Source organism: Columba livia, chromosome 1 (genome assembly GCF_036013475.1).
Source record: "Columba livia isolate bColLiv1 breed racing homer chromosome 1, bColLiv1.pat.W.v2, whole genome shotgun sequence".
NCBI lineage: Eukaryota > Metazoa > Chordata > Aves > Columbiformes > Columbidae > Columba > Columba livia.
The window spans coordinates 105,672,295-105,696,432 of NC_088602.1; the positions used below are offsets into that span (position 1 = coordinate 105,672,295).

Consider the following 24,138-nt stretch of genomic DNA (forward strand, 5'->3'; position numbering starts at 1 on the left):
CTATCCGTACAAGTTGCTCAGTGGGAACAGATTTTTTTCAACAAAACTACCTTTTCAGTCATTAAACGTTTAAGTCTTTTTGATTATTCAAATATTTCACAGTTTGAAGTTATGGAAACATGTTATTCAAGATTCTTCCAAAAAATTAAAAAGGAGGAAAAACACCTTTTTTTTTTTTTTATTTCCAAAGACACACTATTCACCACGTGAAATCACTTCTGGTGACAATACTTTTATCTACAACTAAAGTTATTAAATACCTTCATAGTTGCTTCGAATAAGCATTGTTAGAAATTTCTCATTGCCACCAAAATTCATTGTTCAACACCCACACTGGGTCACCTCAATGTACTGAAATGTGTTACATTGTCATGTCCTAAATCCCCGAAACATCAAGGATTTTTCAATTAAGTAGCTACTAGCAAGTTCAACATTACTATTTTTAACATCACTACAAAAACAAAAGTCACATAGCATTATCATAATTTTGTCTGTTTCATAATTATCTCATTGGCAAAGACAAATATGAAGAAAAATCTAAGGTTTGTTGGCAGAAGAAAAAACTAAAAAGAAAAAAAAAAAGATTCTTACAAGAGAGATGTCTCTTTCTTCTCTGATTCCAGCTGCTCTGTCTCTTTCTTTTCAATTTCCTTGTCTCTCTTCAAGCTTTCAGCAGTCTCAGGTACAGTTTCCACATGCTTTGCCTCCATAGGTTCATCAAAGTCCTCCTCATCAAAATCCATCATTCCCTGATCATCATCTGGAAGTGTTGCACATAGAACTAAAGGCTTGAGTCATTAAAATGACACAGTTTACTACAGCATACATAGCATACTATATGCCTTAATGTAATATACAGTATTAATGTACAAACTATCACATTTAAGCTGCTAAGCATCTAATCAGTATAAAATAAGAAGTGTTTTAAAACTAATATGCCATATTTAAAGAGTTTCCAGAACTAGGTTTTGATTTCTCTTTGATACCTTCAATAGCTTTCTCTTCTATTGTCTTCACTGTTCCCCCATTTTCTGTAGCTTTTTGCACATACTTGATATCCTCATTTTCAGAGTCTATGGCAGATTTTGCTGTGTAATTTGGATGTTTAGGATGAAATGAAGCTGCAGGAACAGCTTCCTTTCTGAGATGAGCAGGAGCTTTCTTTGATATAGGGGTGATTGCCTGAAAGACATTTTAGCCATGAGTTTAAAACAAAACAAAACAAAACTCTTAAGAGCAAAAAAGGAAAAAAAAAAAACCCAAACCACAACAAACCCAAAACAATCTAGCACTTGTTATTTGCAGAACTAGTAATCAGGGCTAGAGGAAAAGCTCCACATACTTCGCAGCATGATAGCTAAAATTCCTCAAAAGTAAATTTTTAATTCTATAGTATCAGTTTTGCTGTGATATATTTCTACTATAATTTTAAAAAGCCATTTACAATAGGCCATGATTGATACTTAGTTAAGTTTGTGGTTACTTTCATTTTTTCCCCCATGTGGCACTACTCCATTCCTAAATGAAAACCTCTGTGTCAACTGAGTATGTGACAACATATGTCAGGCAGGGATAGAACCTGGAACAACTGGTGAAAGCCAATATGGCACTTTACACCTGTTCATATCAGTAATGAGTTCGAGATGTCTACAGGACACCATAGGTCTAGAGAAGAAAGTGCTTCTCCATTGGATTTCTTCATGCTACACACATGACAGGGAGAGGGAGGAAAACAAACAAAATTTCAGCATGCCCTGCAAGCCTGAACTCTGAGGCAATAATTACATAGTTTGTTTTTCAGACAGGTACCACTGTAGCAGCAGCTACAGAACCTCTTAGGGATGGTGTATAGGAAGTGGGCTCCACCATCACCAACAATAGGTCTCTGCATCTACAGGCCCTTAAACCTGCAGAAGGTCCAAAACCTTTATCTTTGGGGAAAGCTGTTATTTACAGACACAGCATTTAGAGCCGCACACAATAATTTTAAGAGTTTTAATCTCAGTACAGCTACTTCTGCTGTGGTCAACACCAAACTCAGGCCTTCACTCACTTTAAACAGAAAGCAAACATTACTTAATCTACCTTCACCAGCCAAATTAATTTATCCATACTTTTATTTCTGCTCATCTCCTGATGTAGAAAGCCTCATTGTTTATATGCCCATTTATTTTCTACGGTTGCACTCTTATCCTCTTCATCTGTTTCATTGCCTAAAATACCCAATTCTTCTTCCTAGGACCACAGAAGCTATCATCTGAACAGACTGTCTGGGAATTAATTTCATTCTCAGTGTTTCCTACTAAAAGTGACCAGTGTTTTGCACAATAAAGTCAAAGATTCTCTCTTACTATATCTCCCTCCCCCCCCCCCCGCCCTTTTTCTTTTTCAATTACTCCTAGGCTTCAACACAACTGTTGAAATGAGTGCCGCTAGCGATCATTTTCGACATAAGAGTTGATGTCAGTATTACATAAGGCTTCACAAATCAGATAAATCTACTCTACTTCATTTGCCCTCTACAAACTCTCATTACATAACAATAATTCATTATATTTCCAGCTATAGAGTCCTTCTCATTTACCAAAATTCTTTAACAAAATGCTAGCCTTCCATCCTTGGCAGCCCATCTCTCCTTTCACTCTAAAATCTTCCACTGGGGTAAATTTCTATCCATAGCTTTAATTTTACATTTGCTTTCCATTTCTGCAGAAGATGAGTTTATTATCCTTTTCCACACCCACAATTACTCTTTTGTCTGCTTATTTCAGTTCCCATCATCCTTTCTTTGCCACAAGGATCTTTTCTACTCTTGGGAAAAAAGAGACAAAGCGGAAGCTCACCTTCCTATGATGCACCTAACATTTTATAAAAACAGTTTCACCTGTCAAATATTAACAGCTATATACTACTATTGCACTAAAGATACAGAAAGAGTTGTAATCTGCTTATGTACTAACATGGAAGGGGAAGACAAAAAATGCATGAAGTTACACAGTAACATTGAAAGGAAGCTAATGAGAAAGGTAATTTCTAGAAGCAGAAATAAAAGACAATGGTATTCCAATCAACCAATACAGATTAATACTTCTTAACAAGAACTTTTTTGATTTTTTTCCTTTACCTTAGGATTTTGGGACTGCACAGAGAAAGGATTCAGTGGCACTCCAGCAGATCTTTTCCTTTTCAGTGTTATAATTGGTGGTGGACTTATCGGAACAGTCTGAATATAGAAAGGAAAGGGAAAGTGACAAAATGAAGAGGTGGCGTTTAGTGTTTTCTTTTGCCTTCGTTAGTAACATTTTCCATCAAAGAGAAAGAAGGCCACCAGCACAATAGCATTAAAATGCATTCGCTTAATGATTTGCGGGTTTTTGATAGCCTAACGTATTATAAGTCTAAATGAGATGTCATAGGGAGGAGTAAAATAGTAAGCGCACAAGAACAAGATAACAAATTTATATTGGAACATCTATACCCCTCTTATTGATCTCTAAAAACACACTATGCTTTTTATGATACAACATATCTCAGTCCAGGATCTCACCACTACAGCAGTTTCATGGTTTACATGTAAGCAATCCTTTCAGTTTTAAGAAATCCTGCTAAGGCGCATTAACTCATTGAAAAGTCATTAATGATGAAGAATAGCTTCATTTGAGACAGCCCAAGCCTGCTACAGCAGCCATCCTGCATTCCTAACTCAGAAGGAGGGTTAATCTGGTTCTCTGTAGCAAACTGTGGAAAGCTGGAGGAGGCAGACAGAAGTTCAGGCTACATCATCTGCTGAAACAGTCCTCCCTCAGCTCTTCTCATGAATCCAAACACGCCAGATGGAAACATCCTACAGTACACACCGGCTGGAGTGCAGTGGTACACATACCTGCATCTGAATCGTGTACAGCACATAAGTCCTATTCCACTCCAAGCTGACTAAAACCTAGAAGGCTGCAATAGCACAGGCTCTACATCACATTCATATAAACCATTTCCAATCAGGACACAGTAGTTTTGGCTTATCAAACCAACAGTCATGCAACTTCTGCATGGTGGAGATGACAGGTAGACTGCATACATATGTGGAATAAACCAAGCAGGTGTGCTACAGGAGAAACCAATCTTAGATGGTCTAGTTTTAGGAAGAACTTTATTTTCTTGATATGTTCCACAGCAAGAAAAATGAATGGATTAAGGTGTTTCCAGCAGATTTTATTAAAATACTTACTTCAGCATTAAGGTCTTGTAGAATATCGCCTAGTAAATCATCCTTTGACAGGTCCACAGTTTTCTGTAAAATAACAGATTAGCCAAACAGTTGTAAGTTAGATGTGCAAACCCAATCAGGAGACCAGCAGCAAATGAATAAAGGGTTCCTACAAAACACACACAACATTTTCAAGAATGATGCATACACAAGAGATTGTAATGGGAGTTTATGGCTTGCTAGACACGAGAAACTGAAATGAGCCCTTGCTTTATTCCATTCCCACTAAAACACCGCAAACAAGTTAGAAATCTTTAAATTCAAAAATGTAAAAACTTACATCTGTGCTTTTCTTCCCAGCACTGGCTATAAACATAGACTTAATTGTGTTTGGCTTTGACACCACAGATTTTTTCACATTCTTTTTATCAACTGTAGATATTTTGCCACCTTTTCCTACAGGAAAATATAAAATTGTGAATTCCACATTAGAAAAGCTCAATATTTCAGGGTCCAGTTATTAGCAGGAATACATAGTTCAGGTAGTCTATTTCTTCCACCTTTACACTGCCGGTTGAAATGAAGCCTAATCACCATTCATTTGCTGCCAGCTTTCTAGCAGCTGTCATGCACACACCAAAAAAGCAAAACCCTGTCAGCACCCCATCTTTCCTAGTCACGTCACAGATGATCTTTGCATACTCAAATTCATATTCCAGAAAAAGGACAAAGATGCTTTACATGGAAGCATCTCCAGAAAACAAAAAAAGCAGAGTATCCAGGAGTTTAGCACTAGGCTTGGATTCTCAACATCAGACTAAGTTTCTCAGTTTGCCACCAACTTCATAGAAGTTGGCAAAATCATCTGATCCCAGATCCCTAAAAGAATGCAAGAGATCACACATCCTTTAGACAGTGGCTTTGGAAAACAAGATCATTCCTAGATGTATTTGTTCTAGAAGTGAATATGTATCCCACAGAAGACCATAAGCAAAACTGCCCCAGTAGTGTTAAAGTAATCAGCAGTGATTTGACCTCAATTTGTGGACCTCTGTCTTCTGTATCATGGGATACAAACAAAATCCACAGTCACAGGCATAGAACTACAGAGCTTCAAGTAACGTATCATTTGGCCACACTGATCACATACTAATGCCAAGGACTTGTCCATTTTAGGTACCCTTTAAAAGCCACTGGAAGACATTCTACAATAGTCATGTTCAACCTACCTTTCTTATTGGAACCAAGAGCATCATCATCCAGATCTTCATCAAATATTTCCCTTCCATCTTCTACATAACCTATCCCATCTGTAGAAAACCAAATTGTTAACAATTTGTATTTTAAATTGTCTTCTATTTCTAAATATATTCATAATACGAAGTTTTATATATTTAAACACTTTCCCTCTTTAATATGGAGCAAAAGTTGTAAATACAAAAGCGTTAAAAACTACAGCACTCTCAGCTATGTCTTCTTTTAGACTAAATATATTATTACATGTTTAATTAGAAATTCTCAATTACAGTACTTTTAAAGTTACATCACTGATAACTGGAAATAAAATTTCAAAACCAGTTCTTAATGGAAAAATATTTTCATTACCAGCCTAATACTGCAAGAACAATGCAAAAGATTCATTTCCATATAAAAGCTTCTTTTTCTTGTCTCCTAAAACAATTTGTAAGAATGTACTAACTATAACTTAACTCAAATCCTGAACATTATGAAGCCTATTTAAGTTACAACACTATAATCAAAATAACCCGCGAAATTAATCTTAACTTACCATCATCAACAATCCAGTCATCATCCTGACGTTCTCTGACCCTCTTGGAGTATTCTTCCTCATCTATTTCATCATAAACACCCGTGAACTCCTCAACCTACAGTTAAGGTATACTGAGGATTAACAGCTCTCATACCATTACTTATTAATATAGATCATCACTAAGAACATAAAAGTTCCCAAGAAATGCACGGTTTCCTACACCGTTAGATTGTTCACAACTAGTAAGCGCAGTTATTCATTCAGCTTCAGTTTCATTTTTGGCAGTGAGAAAAGACAAATTATAAATTTTTAAAATCATCACAGTATACTGATAGTCAAAATCTACCGATGAAAAAAAAATCCTACCAATGGAAACTTCTGACCTTTAGCTCTACTCTCAAACACCAAGATGAGTGATCAGTGAAAAGGAAGGTGATTCGATGTGCCTAAGCATAATGCTGAAGATGCTCTTCTGCGCCTCAGAGTACATTTGCATGTTAACAATCTACGCACTTCACACTTCTTTAGATTTATCCACCTCAATGTGGAAGTCACTTCCTGTTGGCATTACAATTAACTGGGCAGTATCAATGTTACACTGCCAGATTCCAGTTCTACCAGTTAAATACTTAAATTCTGGCTTCTTTCTGGAAAGAGCACATCAATATTAATAGATTTCAGTCACATAAACCTTTGAAATTAATTTTAAATTTTTTTTTAACTTCAAATGATTTTAAAAGTCCTTCCTACCATAACATTAATTATGCAATTAGATGTTAAAAGTTGGTCCTTCCCCAGTGGATAGTTTTCAAGCAATATCAAGCATGTGACTTACATTTACTAAAATTGTTTTTGCTTTGAAAACAGAAAGAAATAAATGATACCAGAAAGCAGCTTACAACTACAATTACATTCTGAAAAAACATACACTGTTTAAAAACAAAAGCTGATCTGAAAGGCAGGTTTCGTTTCGTATTCGTATAAAGGGTAGTTAAGCACCTTATCGCACATCCACTTTTTATTAAAAAGAAAGATGATGAATTTTCACCTCATATTTTATTTTTTCACCAGCTTTGGCTTTTTTCAGACGTTCCAGTGCTTCTTGCTGGCCTCTTTTAGACTTCCTCTCACGCCTAGAACGTGATGCTGCAAAATTTCCAGACTCATACATAGCTGCAATTAATTAAAAAGCAGGGAAATAAGCTTAGTAATGAGCTGCTGTTAGCTTTGGTACTTAGTGTTCAGTGACATCCTAATAGATGGCTGCAGCTTTGTTAAAATTGACATAGAGGAATACTTGGCTAAAACCACACATTCATGGGTGGCTCTTGATAAGCCAATTCTGGAATTATACTGAAGGCATAGTCTCAGACAGACACAGAGATCAAACAGGCTTCATGCCAGTTCACATTTAGTGAGAAGCTACCATCTAGATTTCCAAAGCATGTCTCAAATCTCACCACCTCTTATCCGAAAAAGATCCCCCCACTCCTTCCTTGGGAATTTCCAGCTCCTTTTATTTTGCATGTCTCCATGACAACTCGGGAACAGACTTAGAAAAGGCCTATATTGCTACAAAGCAGTAATTTTTTAAGCCGTTTCACAATGTTTAAGAGTACAGCTAGACTGAGACAAACTAGTAATTTTTTGGCAGAAGACTGCCACCCCATTTCCTTGCACACTTTATTCCCTTTGCAACACTCCCCCAAGCAAGGTGGCCTCCACTTCTTTTTCTCTCTCGATTGGCGGGATGGTGCATTTATCTGACCACAAAGAACGAATGAGCTGAACCCAACTTACGAAAGCAGACAACACACAATTAGCCCAGGAGCAAGACTAATGGTTTTACATGACAGCTGAATCCCCCAGCTGCAGGCAGAGGAGACCCAGGATGAATGCACGCATCCAGGCCAGGCAGCCAGCAGAGGCGGCCAGTCCCTTCCTGGTAACAGCCTCTATCAAGTCAGGATGAAATCTGTCAAGGAGCTCAGAAATTGTTAGGAGGATCTGGGGCTGAAAAAGGCCAACAAAGCCTCACTAAAAATCTTGTTTCATGAGAATACAAAGATTTTATTTAGATGGGAGAGACGTTACCAAGATTCTAAAAGAGCAGAATCATAGAATGTCCTGAGTTGGAAGGGACCCACAAGCATCATCGAGTCCAACTCCTGTCCCTGCACAGGACAACCCCACAGTTCACACCATGTGTCTCAGGGCATTGTCCAGTCTCTTCTTGAACACTGTCAGGCTTGGGGCCGTGACACCTCCCTGGGGAGCCTGTTCCAGTGCTCCACCACCCGCTGGGGGAAGAACCTTTTCCTCATGTCCAACCTAAACCTCCCCTGGCACATCTTCCTTACTCTGGGTGTATTTATACAAGATTTTCTGTCAACTGTTTGCACTTACCATGAGAAAGCACCTAAGGCAACATGCTCCTTCTGAAACAAACGTATTTCCCTTCCCGGCTGGGACCCACCCGCGCATGTCGGTGCCCTCAGCAGCAGGGAGTGCCCAGGCTGCAAGTGCCCAGGCCGGCGGCCGTGAGGGGGAGGTAGGGCTACAGCCTTCCCTCCCCTCCTGTGACAACCTGGCCTCACCGCCGGGAGAAAACCAGCTGCGGGGAGCAGTGCGGGGCAGCGGGGGCAGAGCAGAAACCGTCCTTCCCGGTGTGCACCCCCACCCCCCGCGGGGAGAGGGTCCCCCCCCTTGGGCAGCGCAGTTACGGCCCCGCTCAGCGCCGGCCCCCGCAGGTGCGGGACCCTCTCGAAGGGCTGCCCAGAGACACGCGCGCACGCTCCCGCACCCGCGCGGACACCCGACGCGCGCGGGCTCTCCTCCTCTCCCCGCCCAGTCCCCGCACCGAGTGCCGCTGCCCCGTTGCACACACATTCCCCCCGCCCCGACCCCCTCCTAAAACCGAAACGACGGCAGCCGCCGCGGGGAGGGGGATGGGGACGCTGCCACTCCGGGCTCCCCGCGGGCCTCACCGTCCCGGCTTTGGGCGCCGCTCTCGGCCATGGCGCCCGCGCGCTCCGCTCGCGCCAAGGCTCCCGAAAGTGGCGCGAGACGGGAGCCCCGCGAGCCGCCGCCAGGGCGGCAGCCAATCAGCAGCCGCGGCGGCACCGGCCGCCTCCGCGCGGGGGCGGGCCCGGCGCCGCCGTCCGGGGCGGGGGGCGAGCGACGGCCGCTAGTGGGGCGGAGGGGGAGCGGGGGCCTGCGCGGAGCTGCGGGAGGGGGCCTCAGCCCACCTCCCCCCCGCCGGGAGCCGAGCGCGGGAAGGAAGCCCCGGGCGAGGCGGTGCCACTTCCTGGGCGAGGCCTGCGCCGGCTGTCGGGTCCGGCTGAGGCCTGGGGGGGCGCCTCCCGCTGGCCCGGGCAGTTTGCGGAGCCGGGGCCGGCCCCGCGCTACAACCCGCGCTCTGCGGTGGCAGCAGTGGCGTTTTCCAAGGCGTTGAGCGCAGATGGGCTCGTTATTTCGCACCAAGGCCTCAGGGCAACGGCGGCAGCAGGTCAGCGCCATCCCGTGAGCTGCGCTTTAGGGGTCTCCAGCCGGACTCCCACCCCTGCTGCGGGGATGTAGGGGTCCATAAACCCTAGTGGCACGGTGCCTTAATTAGAGCAAAATAGCGTAAGTGCACACTCCTGAAGTGGGAGAAGGTGGTGGTTGATTTCAACCGGCTAAAAACAAGCCAGGCTGCAGCATGGGGGTCAAGGACCATATGCAACAACATTGTCTGCAAATCAGTAGCTTCTGGTAGAAATTAGTATTTCCCACACTATTTTAAACAATATAACAATATATATAGGAGGCTGATCGTGGCAGACTATGAATAACATCCATAACAGCCATGGTTTTCTTCTTGTATATTTAGAGTACATAGCATTATGCTCTGTCACAAGTTTCACAAACTCCTTCAGTAAATTATTCCCTAGTCTGGACAGGTTGTGGTTGGTCAGCTTGGGGAAAAAATAGATAATGTGTTGGATGCCTTCCTGTTTCCCAAATCCTTTTACCTTTTTATCATGGTTTAACCCCAGCCAGCAACTAAGCCCCACACAGTTGCTTGATCACTTGCCCCCTCCAACCTTCCCCACCCCGCACACCCCACCCATGGGATTGTGGAGAGAATTCGAAGGGTAAAAGTGAGATAAAGACAATTTACTAGGTAAGGCAAAAGCCGCACGTGCAAGCAAAACAAAACAAGGAATTCATTCACTACTTCCCATGGGCACGCAGGTGTTCAGCCATCTCCAGGAGAGCAGGGCTCCACCACAGCTAATGGTTACTTGGGGAGGAAAAGCCATCACTCCAGATGTCACCCGTCCTTCTTCCCCCAAAATATATGCTGGATACATCATCATATGGTATGGAATATCCCCTTGGTCAGTTGGGGTCAGCTGTCCCAGCCATACCCCCTCCCAACATTTTGTGCACTCCCCACACCTTCTCCTTTGCAGGCCAGTATGAGAAGGTGAAAAGTCCTCAACTGTTTAACAACAACTAAAACATCAGTGTGTTATCAACATTCTTCTCATATCCAATCCAAACCACAGCACTATACCAGCTACAAGGAAGAAAATTAACTCTATCCCAGCTGAAACCAGGACACATTTTTTTCCCTTCCTTGCTAGACATGAAAAAAAATATATATATAGCCTCTTAAGAAATCTAGTCTGAATCTATGTGCACAGAGGGATCAGAGAAAAGACCAGTTAACTTTTTCCTTATGTACAGCTGATTGGGTGGTGAGGGGAAAGTGGGGTATGTTGTACTCATCTGGATCCTACAGCAACACCTTCATTCACGTAAGTCAAGCGTATTACACACCAGCCTTCAGCCAAGGAGCAAGAGCTGTGTCTGGAAAAGGGTACGTTCCAGTCTCAAGTATAGTTGAAAAGGTTTCTAAAACTATTGGTTGAGACAACTGCAGATTTACAACTCATCTTCTCTAAAATGGCTTAGGTCTGCTTAGAACCTTGATCTTTTTTTCAGATGTCATCAGTGTAGGCCAGTCTGTAGCTGTGGCAAACTCACATCCTTTGAAACACTGACAGCAGTAGGAAGATGCTTGTCTGACCTACAGACAGCCTTTCATCTGTGTATCCGCTGTTTTGTTTTGTTTTCTTTTTTTTTTTTTTAAACACATGCAGAAAACAAGATCACACCACTGGGCATGATGTGCTGTTCAAATTCAGAAGCTACTCAATTTTTTAAACTATTGTAGAGAAACATTTATAAAACAACAATGCTTTGGAATTTTGAAGTGACTTGATTTTAATACTGATTAAAAATAAAACAATACCCTTTGTGAGCTGTTAAACAAACAGTGGCATGTTTGTTATTCAGGTGATGCCATGATTTGAGCCGGTACACAGTGATACAGTTAATTTACCAAACGGAAGTTGTTGCCATAGCTCCACTGTGGGACAGCGCAGATCAAACAAAAGCCTTTTTCATGAATGCTAGTTCAGTCCTGACATTCATCTCTAGTCTTAACAAAAATGCATCTGTTTCCCACAGCACAGTATAACAAGCATATTTAAATGCTGCAGGGGGAAGAAAAAAGAGAGGGGAAGGTGACGCACTTTGCTTTGAAAAAGAAAAATAACCCAGCACTTGCTCTTCTAACTGGCTTTATCACAGCAGATTACTTTGAGCTGATTTTCAACCTCCCTTGGGACAGACACACAAGAACAGTTTGGCATGACCTTTGCTTAATTGTCTTTTAAGTACAAGAAGTGGGAATTCTGCTGTGCAGCTCAGAGCCACCCAAGGTTCTCTCAAGGAAAGCGTGGTAGCTGCAGAGAAAAGTGCGAGAGGTGCACAGTGGTGAAGATGGTGGGCAGCAAAACACACGGAACAGAGGAGGAAGCTCAGGAAACTGCCAGATTTCAACGAAAGGTGACAAAGACGTATTTTCCATGTTGTTTTCTTAGAGCTGTAATTTAAATACATAAGTTATGAATAGAAAATATTGTAAACTCATTGCAAGAGCTCAAAGATAATATAAACAGTAGTATATATTAACATATGAAAGTACAAATGGGCTATAGTATCAAACCTAAGTTGAATGGACAAAATAATTACTGTATTGGGGATTCTTCTTGTCTTCCTTTTTATGTCTATGGCATGCTTGATCTGTCTCAAAGACAGTGGTATTAGCAGTTAAAGCTCTCAGATTCAGACATTACACATGGAACTTAAGGTTGGTAATTTTTGGATGATGAAAAAAAAACTGTTGAAACTAAGAGGGGTGGTATAAAAAACAGAATGTGACTAAACCATGACCTATAGCAAGGTAGCAAATTCACCTGTACTATGGCTGACGCAAAATGCCTAAACATTATCATATCATCTTCATGGAGAATTGTGTGTGTGTCTGTCCATGCTAGTGCTCAGGATATAAGTGTATATGCTCTATGTGTATGTTTCCTACAAACGTGGAGTATTAAATTCTCTTATTTTTAATCATTATATTGGTCTGTATGAATTCATGTTATCACTTAATTTTGTTTTTACGTCTAATATGATCCAGCTCTGACTACCTCATTTCAGCAGCTGCTTACTGAATCATGCTATTCACATGACATTTCTACATTAATTACTTAACTGTATGAGGGACTAAACTCCTAAAGGAGCACAGATTACATAAATTAAACATAAAAAGATCTCAAATTAGTACTTACCACAAGGCCTTTGTTTTCAAAACTCTTCAGAGGTAGTTAACTGATAGAAATGTGAAGAAATAGATGCTTCTCCATTTGTTTATCAATAAAGATAATGCAGACATTTATGTTCAAAGGGCAGGTTCATTGCTTATCAGGCCTGAAAATGCCTTTTTTTCACTGCACAGTTCATTTTCATTTCCTACCTGAGTTACCTGCTCACCTGAAGAAAATAAAGTTGCTATTAGGATGTTGAGGCTCTGAAATGCAAATGTGAAATAAAAACTGGAACAACACTATTTCCTTTCTGACAGAGAAAAAAGGTCTATGGAATGAACATCCAGACATACTTCTTTAAAAAATATATACATCTATTTATTAAATTCTAATTGTAGTTATATTACACCAAATGTAGTAACTCAACCAGAATTGATGGAATTACAATAACCAGAACAGAGAGCAGAATCTCATCACCTGCTTGCCTAATACAATATTCCTATTCAAGCCTAGAAGAAAAGTACAAAATATTATAATCTAAATTAAATAGGGAAGACAAGCTAGAGCAAACTCACAGAGAATGAGCTCTCACATAATTATAATGTCTAAAAATTAAGTCTGATGCCAATGGTATTCAAAAGCATACAGTTATTGCCACAGCATGAAAGTCTCTGTTTTAACTACTTTCAGCACTCTTGCTTTACAATTGCACAAAAATGAACAATTAATCTATAAGCAGAACATTACTGCAGAGAGGCTGTTACATTTCAAGACCTGGCTGAAGATTAAATGTGCTTCCATTGGTGAATACCTCAGCATCCACCATTTCATGTCTCTTGGGCAGAAAGGAGGAAAGCATCATTATATGCTACAAAGTGTAGTTGTAATCCTGACAACTCTTTGTTCCTGGGTTGGTGCTGGTAAAGACTGTGCTCACAGACTGGGGGAACAGAAAGGGTCCACTGCTCCATATGAGCATGGTGAGGCTGGCAGGACAGTTGTGGCCCTGTTCCCCAGAACCTGAGGACCACAAGCAGATTGGCCTGGGGATGGGAGTCAGCCCAAAGCAAACAAGTCCATGGAAATGAAGCAGGTCCAAGGCCAACCAGAAACTCAACTCAGGGTCAGATCCAGTGATGGTTATCTGGGTCAGACACAGCTCAGTGATCATTGAGAAGAGAAGGGAGAAGAGGAGGTTCCAGGGAAACCTTATTGCAGTCAGTACTTAAAAGGGGCCTATAAGAAAGATGGGGACGGACTTTTTAGCAGGGTGTATTATGACAGGACAGGGCGTAATTATTTTAAAATAAAAGAGGGAGATTCAGGCTAGATATAAGGAAGACTTCTTTTTATGATGAGGGTGGTAAAGTAATGGCACAGGTTGCCCAGGGAGGTGGTAGATGCCCCATCCCTGGAGACATTCCAGGCCAGGCTGGACAGGGCTCTGAGCAACCTGATCTAGTTGAAGATGTCCCTGCCCATTGCAGGGAGGTTGGACTAGATGACCTTTGAAGGTCTCTTCCAACCAAAACAATGATACAATGATCACCAGGCAAGTCCATGGTGATGAGGCAGGTCCTAAGCCAGAGCAAGAAGTCAGTCAATCAGTTGAGGTCGAGTCCAAGAGGGTCCATTGCCAGGCTCAGCTAGAGATACCCACTCTTACAATATGGTTCAGGCATGGACTGAAGGCCAAAGGCTGAACTGAAGTGTGGCTCTTTGGTCCTTGGGCAGCAGGATATGGGAACACCCCAGCTGAGGGTGGTCAGGCTTATTAAAACCTATTAATGCATTCAGGGCACTGACACAGAGCCCATGTCAACCTAATCTTATGGCTAAAGCCTTTCATTTATTATAACAAAATCTTACACAGTGAATCACTTTCCATATATATATATTTATATATCATTAACATTTCACTGTACTAAGGCATCGAGACTACAGAAGTTTAGCTGTTAGTAAGGATCACTCATTCTCTTGCTCTTACAGGTACTTTTCAAAAACTCATGACCTGCTTAGGAATTATTTAATCCACAAGTAATAATACAGAAACTGGGAAATGACTTTCCACTTTCCCTCCCATCTTTCAGCCATAACTACTTCCCCAATTTTTTCTACCTCTCCCAGATTTACTGAGGCTTCTCTGCTCTATGCTGTTTCTTCACCTTAAGACAACAGCATAAATAATTTTACCACCTTGCTGTAGCTAGCTTGTCTAAGTGTGGGATCTTAGAATAGCTCAGGTGGGAAAGGACCTCTGGAGATCTCTAGTCTTCCTCCTGCTCAAAGCAGGCCCAGATAGAGGAGACAGTCAAACGTTGACTGGACACAGGCTGAGCATGCCTCAGGACAATCTGTGGGATGGATTTGCCTTCTACCTGTTCCCCTGTCTCTTTATGCTCCACAGGCCTTCTAGAAGGCCAGTCCTGAAAATAGTGAAGCCTCACTCCTTTGAGTTGTCTGAAGATGAAAAGAACATGCCACATACCAGCCCATATCACCTCCTTTCAGATATGGCAGGGAGGTCACAGAAATGCCAGTGCTATCTTGTGCTTGAATATGAGAACAAATTACTGTAATCTCATTTCAGTATCGTATCTGCCCAAAGTGTGAAAAATTAGTCCTAGGAAAAACCCATTTCCCTTCCCCCTTTTATTTAAATTAGTCTGTTAAAAAAGTAGCAAATGTAGCCTTTGATTAAATGAGGTTTGAAGGGTTTTGTATTTGAAAAAAAAAGATGTTTTGTTGTCCTGTTTCCTAGTACTTTTTCTACAGCTTCACTCTACAAAGTGTGACCTAGTTTTTCTTTTACTGCATGCTACTCATGCCCCCACTTGAAGCAGAATGATTAGCCTCCTTATGTCTTATATCTTGGAAAGTATTGGTGCTTTTTTGTTTAAAAATCACTACAGTGTACAAATGCCTCAGAAATAGTGTAACAGTTACCATAGTAAAGGAGGAGCTGAGACGATCTTTTTGCACAGGGAAGCAAAAGCAGAAAGTTTTTACAAATGGTAGATGACAAATTTGTGTTGTTTGTGCCTGATCTACCTAATAGTTAGCATTCTGTTGTGCTTTTCAGGTGTCTCCCTGTTCCATCTGATACTGCTTCCCAACACTAGCCAGTCACAAATTTTTCCTTCCTTTCAAGTCCAACTAAGATGCTTTTGGTTATTCCTTGTGGACACTAGCAGGAAAGTAATTGTGAACATGAGAGAATAACTCCTTCCAAGCAGTTCTGGTACCTTCATCTGCCTTAGTTTAGACAAAATGGGAGACACTGATACAATAAAAGGTGAGTTTCCAATCCCAAGACTCATCATAAGCAGTTGTTCTGTAAAACTGAACAGGTTTGTAGATTTTTCCCACACCCCACGCTCACTAGTGAGTGGGGTTTCCAACTACTTTGGCAGCTAAAAACAAGAAGATATTCAGCATACCAATACCATACACATTGCCAAGGAGCTCCTCTTCAAAAAAAGGCAAACCAAGAACCAAGGGGGAATCAGTGCTGGTCATCAGGATCCTCACCAGCCATGACCCAATCCCACAGTACCTGAGCAAAGTGAGCAGGACAGAATGAGGAAGGGTGTCCCAGTCCAACAAAGGGTCCAGATCATAAGGCAATATCATGGCAATGAGGCAGGTCAAAGTTCAAGCCATTTGGTCAATCCGCATGTGAGTTTTAGGATCAGGTCCAGGAATCACCAGGCAAGTCTACAGAAATGAAGCAGGGCTTAAGTTAAACCAGGAAATCAGTCTGCAATTATGGGTCCAGGTCAGGGGAAGGGGTCTTCAGAAAAAAAGTGTGGAGATGTGAAGCTTAAATAGAGCCCCTGGGCAGAGGGTGTGGAGTGAAGGCCCCAGGTGAGTCTTGTTGAGGTCTCTTAGTGCTCTCAGGGCCCTGACATAGATGAAGTGACTTATATTCAAGAACAAATTTGCCCAATTTTCATGAAAATAAAAAACAGCACACCACTGTCACGACTGCCAAACTTCCACAAACATATAAAATCTCTCCTCACAATCATGAAAGCTCTTGAATATTTCAAAGAAAAAGCCTCCAAAATATCTGCAGGGTATTCTCAATCTGTTTTTCCAGAAACAGCTTCATTATGCTGGTGGGAGTTGTCCATAACTGCTCAGGGATTAGGTGCCTGGCTGGTAACCTGTCAGACCAAAAGTTTTGAAGGTCGCAAAGTTATAAGCATCTGAAATGAGATCCTAGGGTCAAAAGATCTTAATAACTAGCAAAAGCTTAACTAGCGAGCAAATCATGATTTTATAGTACATAAGTACATGCTTGGTTTTAAATCAAGTGTGTATCTCTACCCAGATTATGAAAAGCTCAATTAATTAAGTTTTTGGTACCCGAAATATTAAATATGAACAACAGTTGAATGCAGTTTACAAGATGATTTTTTGATGTTTTACTTGTCGGGTTTGTATTTGAGATAGTATGCAAAATATACATGAAGGCATTTGCATGAAAAATTGACAAATGGGAAGATAAAGGTTGACAAGAACAGCGGAGGAAAGGAAAGTATTGGAGACCTAAAATACTGGAAAAGGTAGTGCAACAGTGTACTGAAGATCAATGCAAGAAGTTTGAAATTGGGCTGGGGAAAAAGGAAGGCACCGGATAGACTGACAATGGGTAAAAGTGAGTGCAATACCAGGGTGCCCTGGTGACAGAAGGCAGAGAAGAATACAGAGAAGGCAGAATTACTGAATGCCTTCTTTGTCTCTGTCTACTCTGCCGGAGGCTGTCCTGGGGAGCCCTGTACCCCTGAGACCCCGGATGAAGCCAGGTCAATGGAGGAGTTTGCTTTAGTCCATGAGGACTGGGTTAGGGAGCAATTAAGTAGTCTGGACATCCGTAAATCCATGGGTCCAGATGGGATGCATCCGCGGGTGCTGAGGGAGCTGGCTGAAGTCATTGCTGGACCGCTCTCCATCATCTTTGCCAAGTCTTGGGAAACGGGAGAGGTGCCCAAGGATTGGAGGAAAGCAAATGTCACTCCAGTCTTCAAAAAGGGCAAGAAGGAGGACCCGGGTAATTATAGACCAGTCAGCCTCACCTCTCTCCCTGGGAAAGTAATGGAATGGCTTGTCCTTGATGCCATCTCAAGGCATATCAGGGATAAGAGGGTTATTAGGGGCAGTCAGCATGGCTTTACTAAGGGTAGGTCATGCTTGACCAACCTCATAGCCTTTTATGAGAATGTAAGAAGATGGATGGATGATGGCAGAGCAGTGGATGTGGTCTACCTTGACTTCAGCAAAGCGTTTGACACAGTCTCCCATAGCATCCTAGTTGCTAAGTTGAGAAGGTGTGGTCTGGACAATAGAGTAGTGAGGTGGGTTGCAAACTGGCTTAAGGAGAGAAGCCAGAGAGTGGTAGTCAATGGTGCGGAGTCTAGTTGGAGGCCAGTATCTAGTGGAGTCCTTCAGGGGTCAGTACCGGGGCCAATATTATTCAATATATTCATTAACGATTTAGACGAGGGAATTGAGTGTACTATCAGCAAGTTTGCTGATGACACTAAGCTGGGAGGAGTGGCTGACACACCAGCAGGCTGTGCTGCCATCCAGCGGGACCTGGACAGGCTGGAGAGTTGGGCAGGGAAAAATTTAATGGAATATAACAAGGGCAAGTGTAGAGTCCTGCACCTGGGCAGGAACAACCCCAGGTTCCAGTATAGTCTGGGAAATGACCTATTAGAAAGCAGTGTAGGGGAAAGGGACCTGGGGGTCCTGGTGGACAACAGGATGACCGTGAGCCAGCACTGTGCCCTTGTGGCACACAGATCGAGAGAGGTTCTCCTTCCCCTCTACTCCGCCCTGGTTGGGCCACATCTGGAATATTGTGTCCAGTTCTGGGCCCCTCAGTTCCAGAAGGACAGGGAGAGAGTCCAGCGCAGGGCAACAAAGATGATTAAGGGAGTGGAGCACCTCCCTTATGAAGAAAGGCTGAGGGAGGAGAGTTAACAACATAGTTTAAATGTAAGTAGGAAAGATATTTTTTCTTAAATTATCTTTTATCTGTAACAATAATAAGAAGGACAGATAGAATATGAATCATTTAGGCAAAGTTTATACTGAGATATATAAAGGAGTGAGAAGTAAGATCTGTAATACTCAACATCATTTTTCTTGGTAGCAGTAAAGTTGCAGCTGTAGGAATGTGCTTGCACCACTCAGCAAGAAATCTATAGAGAAGGATAACGAGAAGATCTGTAAAATATGACCTATGAGAAACTGTTGGAACAACAAGGCAGTTTCATCTAGAAAAGTCACAAGAGACATGAAAAAAATACCAACCTACCTTCTGAATATCAGTTCTCGCCTCCAAATCCTCAAACTATTGTTTCAAAATCTTAACCATACAAGTCATACAAAAAGCAAAAGAGAGTACATCTGTTCTCTGTGCCCAGTAGAAAAACAAACAGGGGCAACAGATTGCTGCAATGGAGGTTCAGGTTAAACATTAAGAAAAACTTTTGAATAAGAAAGAAAGAACAGGGCTGCATTAAAAGAAGCATGGCCAGTGGGTTGAGGGAGGTGATTCTGCCCCTCTACTCCGCTCTGGTGAGATTTCACCCGGAGTCCTGCATCCAGCTCTGGGACCCACAACATGAGAAAGACATGGACCTGCTGGAGTGGGTGCAGAGGAAGCCACAAAAGTCATCAGAAGGATGAAACACCTCTCCTATGAGGACAGGCTGAGAGTTGGGGTTGTTCAGCCTGGAGAAGAGAAGGCCCTGGAGAGACCTTATTGTGGCCTTTCAGTACTTAAAAGGGGCCTACAAGAAAGATGAGGACAGTGCTATAAAGCATGGATGAATGGCATCATCAAAGGCCACTCTTCAAGAATTTATGGATTTCAGGTGATTTATCTATAAACCACACTGGAATTAACATGACATTTTAAATTAAACTGTTATATAACAAATGATTAATTTGATTCTCTACAAGTATCCTGAGAATATAGCATTTATTAAAAAATCACATCTCCACAACTGAACTATGGAAAGAACCAGATGTAACACTATGTTATACCAAATCCTGAGGTTTTGCTTTTCATAACGTATGGACTGTCATTGAATATATATATATATATATAAACACAAAAAAACAAAAACAAAAAAAAACCCCAAAAAACAACAACAACAAAAACCCAACAAAACAAACAAACAAACAAACAAACAGAAAAGAACCTTGTGGATTTAATTATATATAATTCTGTAAGACTTTTTCATAAATAGGAAATATTTTGGATTTATTCTGAAAAGGATGAGTTAGTTTGTAAGCACTGCACATTCCACTGGAATGATGAAAGACAGCTTGAAAATGAATTAAAGCTACAGCATCAGACATTACATGGAAGCAACAAAGCAATGATGCTGGAGGTGGTGAAAACCAATAGCGTGTTGTATGGGGATATAGCGGAAGACTTGGCGAGGAGGTTAGTTAAATGTAAATACGCTCAAGTGACTTGCACCTGTCTGTAGAAAAAGCACATACTTCACACTTATTGTTTTACTGACCTTGTGTGCTTGATGAGTAGAACCTCTGTGTTAGATAACATAGGCCTGTGAGAAACTCCAGACACCTTATCACTATGTCTGAGATTCCTGCTTTGTTGTGAGAAAGAGCGGGAGGCTGCGCCTGCCTGAAGCCTTGAAATACAGGCGAGCTCAGCAGGCCCAGTGATCTTCCAGCAGGGCTGAACTGACCAGCGCCTGTGTCCCTGCTTGTGTCACCTCTGCCTGGGAGCTCAGGTGTGGCTTCGGAGATCCCCCAGTAAAGAGGGAACTAAAAATTTGCTCTTTGCAATGCATTCGTGGCCTCTGGCTCTTCTTGCGACGTGCCTGTGTATGTGTACACAGGTGTATTTAAATTTATACCTTTCATCCTCTCGTTTTTTCCCCCCACCAATGCAGGTAGAAAAGATATTCCACCATTACAGAGTTTTAATCTCAGTCTAAAAATACGTGATTTGACTAATTGGTCATCTCAGCAATAATGTATTTTTTTCTCCTGTTCTTGTTTTTTTTGTTGTTTGTTTGTTTGGCTTTGGTTGGTTGGTTGGTTTTGTTGGTGTTGTTTTTGTTTGTTTGTTTGTTTCCCCCTACTAATTCTAGCATGTCTATGATTATTATGACAAAGATAGATAGATAGGTAGAGAGAGAGAGAGAGAGAGAGAGAGAGAGAGATGCATAGAAACGTAGTGTTTTAACTAAAATGCTCCAGACAAAAGACATTTCTCCATCTTATAAAGTCTTGCAGTTGACAGACATTAAAACCTTCACGATCCAAAATAGATACATTGAAGCAAAATTCAGCTTATCTGTTAAATGTTCAAGAATTTATTCTATTATATTTTCTGTAGATGTTTGACTTTGAAATCAAACACTATTTAGCTATGCTACTCTCTGGTTTTCCATAGTTTCCTGCTGAATTTTGAACAGAAAATACGTGATTATTTAGTTATAAGTTAGAAGGCTCTTGCAGCCCCTCTCCTGTGAAGACCATTTTAAATACAACTTCTGCTGTGCTGACAGATGCTTGAGATCCACTGTGGCACATCAGACACTTGAGAATATCCTCCAGGGGCTGCAGTACATTCTAGTCCCTACTTTTACAAAGGACATCAGAATAATGTAGTAACTTTGCTTTAATAAAGCAGATGTTGTGGTCCTTAGCCTGGAGACTTTGTTGAGTATTTACAGACTTCTGTGTAGTAGTAAGATCTCTGGACAACTGTGGGCACCTAAGCTAAAACACCTTGTTAGCAAGTGGGTTGGATGTAAGTCATTATACTCTGCTGCAGATAGCAGGCTATACCATTGCTTCACCATTAGAAGGAGCAGAAAACACTCTTTGTTAACTAGTGGTGAAATGCATAGGATTTCCCTGCCTAAGCAGTTTGAGGCCTTTAATGGGGTTATTCACAATTTCCAAGTATGGCTTGCTCCTTCTAGGGATTTTGCCTTAAGATGAAGATGGAATTAGTGTACACTAAACAGCATAGCTATGAAGCTGGATGTAGTAACTCTGATGAAGTATGCTTATTGCTTATCTTAATCCATCAAATACAGAGAAAATAACTCCTCTGAGGGAAGCAGACACATTAAATCATGTTCAGATTTCAGCCACGTTGGCCTACCAGTGTTGGTCTCCCAAAATCATTTTAACATGCATAATATGGTAAAAGCACAACAGAGGTTTTATAGATGCTGGTGTCCATATGGAACTGAAGTATAGTTACAGCTGTGGGCAGTGATCCACACTAAAAGATGTTAAAAATACGAATGGCCAACTAGAAACAAGCAAACAAACAAAACAAAACAGGGAGATATTTAAAAATGAGGGCTTGCAGATGTAGAAGAATCTCTACAGAATATTTGTCACTATAATGTTCAGCTGCCCACAAAGCTCACAGAGAGAGAATACTTTCAGTCTGAGAAAGGAGAGGATTTAAATGTAACACCTATAAATATTATTTTTAAATATTTTTTATACTCTGAGAATTAATTATTCCCACTTGCAAACTTAAATTCCCTAGAGAAAAATCCCCACCATGTATCAGAGGGAACCTTCCTAAGTGCTAAGTTTTTTCGCTCTTTGCTGACTATTCAGTTCAGACATCAGAATTAGTGTTAAGAGGATTGGGATCATGGTTTCCTGGCTTGTTTGCATGTAACATTAATTTATGCACCCTGGAACAGGATTTTTATGCATCAGATGTCTATTCACACCCAAGCAGCTGTTGCCAAGAGCTCAGTCATTACAGGCAGTGGCTACACATCCTTGTTACTTCTGAAGGAATGGGAGGAGAATGCACAGGAGACTGTGCGCAGCCTGGTGCAGGATATTTGGTTACATAAAAGAAATCAGATGGATGAACCTTCCAACCCATCATTCTTGCTCCACTGTTATTTTAAAAGTTGTCTGATTTGTAAGGATTTACAGAGGACCATCTGATGAGCTTCTCTAGTCAAACCTAATTTTTATTTATTTATTTTAGAGGCTAAAGAAGACACACACCAGCCTTTTGAAAGCCCATTTTGCCACTCCAGCTAGAAGAAAAATGCAATTTAGGATATCTTATTAGAGATATCCAATATGTTTAGTAAGACTATCAGAGCCAAGGTGGCATGTGAAAAATTCCATTTGGATGGACATGACAGACCCCACAGCCTTCCCTCTGCCGTTATTTCATCTCTCTCTATTAATGAGGTACATGACATTTTTTAATCCTGATGTTCAAAAAGAAGGGGAAAAAATTACAAAGTATTTCACAAAGGTGGAAATGAAATAAGCAGAAAGTTTTCCACTCCCTCTTTGAAATGCTGGCACAACTTAGGTGTTAAGCCCACTGCAAGAGAGATATCGTTCTTTAATGCTACATGTATATGGAAAAACTTATCTCTAGAAAATAAATCAAAATGCAGCTGGAGTCAATAGCAAACTTGCAGCATGAAAGCAAAGATGAAATTCACTCTTTCATGCTCAAAATAAAGAAAAGGCAAGGGAATTCACATTTCCAGTGTATTGGCAGTCACCCAGCTGCAAGAAGGCCCATTTCCCTTTCACCTCTATTCCCGTGCATCCGCCTGGTCAGGGAGGGCTGGACACTGACCTTGGATACGTCTGTACCTCATGCCACTCCTTCAGCACACCGGCACCTGTGTCTGAGGAGCTGGTAGATGTGGTTGGGTTTATGAAAGGGCCACCTGCCTCCGCTGGCTGCCCAACTCCTAAGGCTGCTCAGCCATGCTGTCCAAACATTCCTCTAACAGCTCAACACTCCTGCAAATATTTTTCCTAAGAAAACAAGCTACAAATTTCAGGTGGAGTGCTGCATTAGTCATGGTTTAATCATTTCTCTTGAGTATGTTTTCCTTAATGTGTGAGTAGTCCTCACAGAATAACTGATAAAGGGACTTAGTTATGAGAAAAAGAGTCAGCTGTGAGGTTTAGTTAGTTTGGCTACCTGTTTGCCTGTTCAGTCACCTGTTTTGGCATGTATTTTCCTTTTTTCTTGACTGCTGTCTCATTCTTGTTTTTTTTCTGTTGTTGTTGTTTTTTTTAACATCCTGTTTTCTTTCTGCTTTCTCATCTCAATACCCTTTCCCTTTCACATATCTCATATATTTTTTTGTATTGCACTCTACCTCCCTTACAGATGTGCAAAAGATAAGACATTCGAAATCAAGCTCTCAAGTCCTAGGGAATTACCCTGAAGCACAATTCTCTTGTAACTCCTCATGGCTTTGGACAGCCTTAAATGTTTGTGTCCATTGATGAAGTCTGATTTTTAAAAACAATGCTCACAGTGCCTACCACAGCTAAGTACTACAGGAATCCACTTTAACTGATCTATCAAGGTTAACAATAGCCAATGGAGTCTCTCTGCTCTAAAAAGCATTGGCTTTATATTCTCATGATTGTATTCTCATGCTCTTTAAGTGTAAGAAGACCAGGTGTTTCAC

The 24,138-nt window shown here is 41.4% G+C and overlaps 2 protein-coding genes across 5 annotated transcripts in view; one reads left to right on the forward strand and one right to left on the reverse strand.

Moving 5' to 3' along the window:
- POLA1 (DNA polymerase alpha 1, catalytic subunit) overlaps positions 1–9,222 on the reverse strand; it is a 209,440-nt gene extending 200,218 nt beyond the window's left edge. For 3 of the 4 annotated variants that reach the window (XM_065070769.1, XM_065070753.1, XM_065070763.1), the window contains exons 1-9: positions 8,963–9,120; positions 7,024–7,148; positions 5,994–6,090; positions 5,434–5,514; positions 4,545–4,660; positions 4,226–4,288; positions 3,125–3,223; positions 987–1,182; positions 592–760 (exon numbers count right to left, since the gene is read on the reverse strand). In XM_065070769.1, coding sequence (XP_064926841.1) covers positions 592–760; positions 987–1,182; positions 3,125–3,223; positions 4,226–4,288; positions 4,545–4,660; positions 5,434–5,514; positions 5,994–6,090; positions 7,024–7,148; positions 8,963–8,993 — 977 coding nt within the window. In that variant the 5' untranslated portion in view covers positions 8,994–9,120. Of the gene's footprint in view, positions 1–591; positions 761–986; positions 1,183–3,124; positions 3,224–4,225; positions 4,289–4,544; positions 4,661–5,433; positions 5,515–5,993; positions 6,091–7,023; positions 7,149–8,962 lie in introns of all 4 variants that reach the window. The other variant, XM_065070777.1, reaches the window with a different exon arrangement.
- Positions 9,223–11,645: 2,423 nt separating this feature from the next.
- Positions 11,646–24,138, forward strand: part of PCYT1B (phosphate cytidylyltransferase 1B, choline) — a 53,275-nt gene continuing 40,782 nt past the window's right edge. Inside the window, exon 1 of the mRNA XM_021289298.2 lies at positions 11,646–11,876. Coding sequence (XP_021144973.2) covers positions 11,811–11,876 — 66 coding nt within the window. The 5' untranslated portion in view covers positions 11,646–11,810. The remainder of the gene's footprint in view (positions 11,877–24,138) is intronic.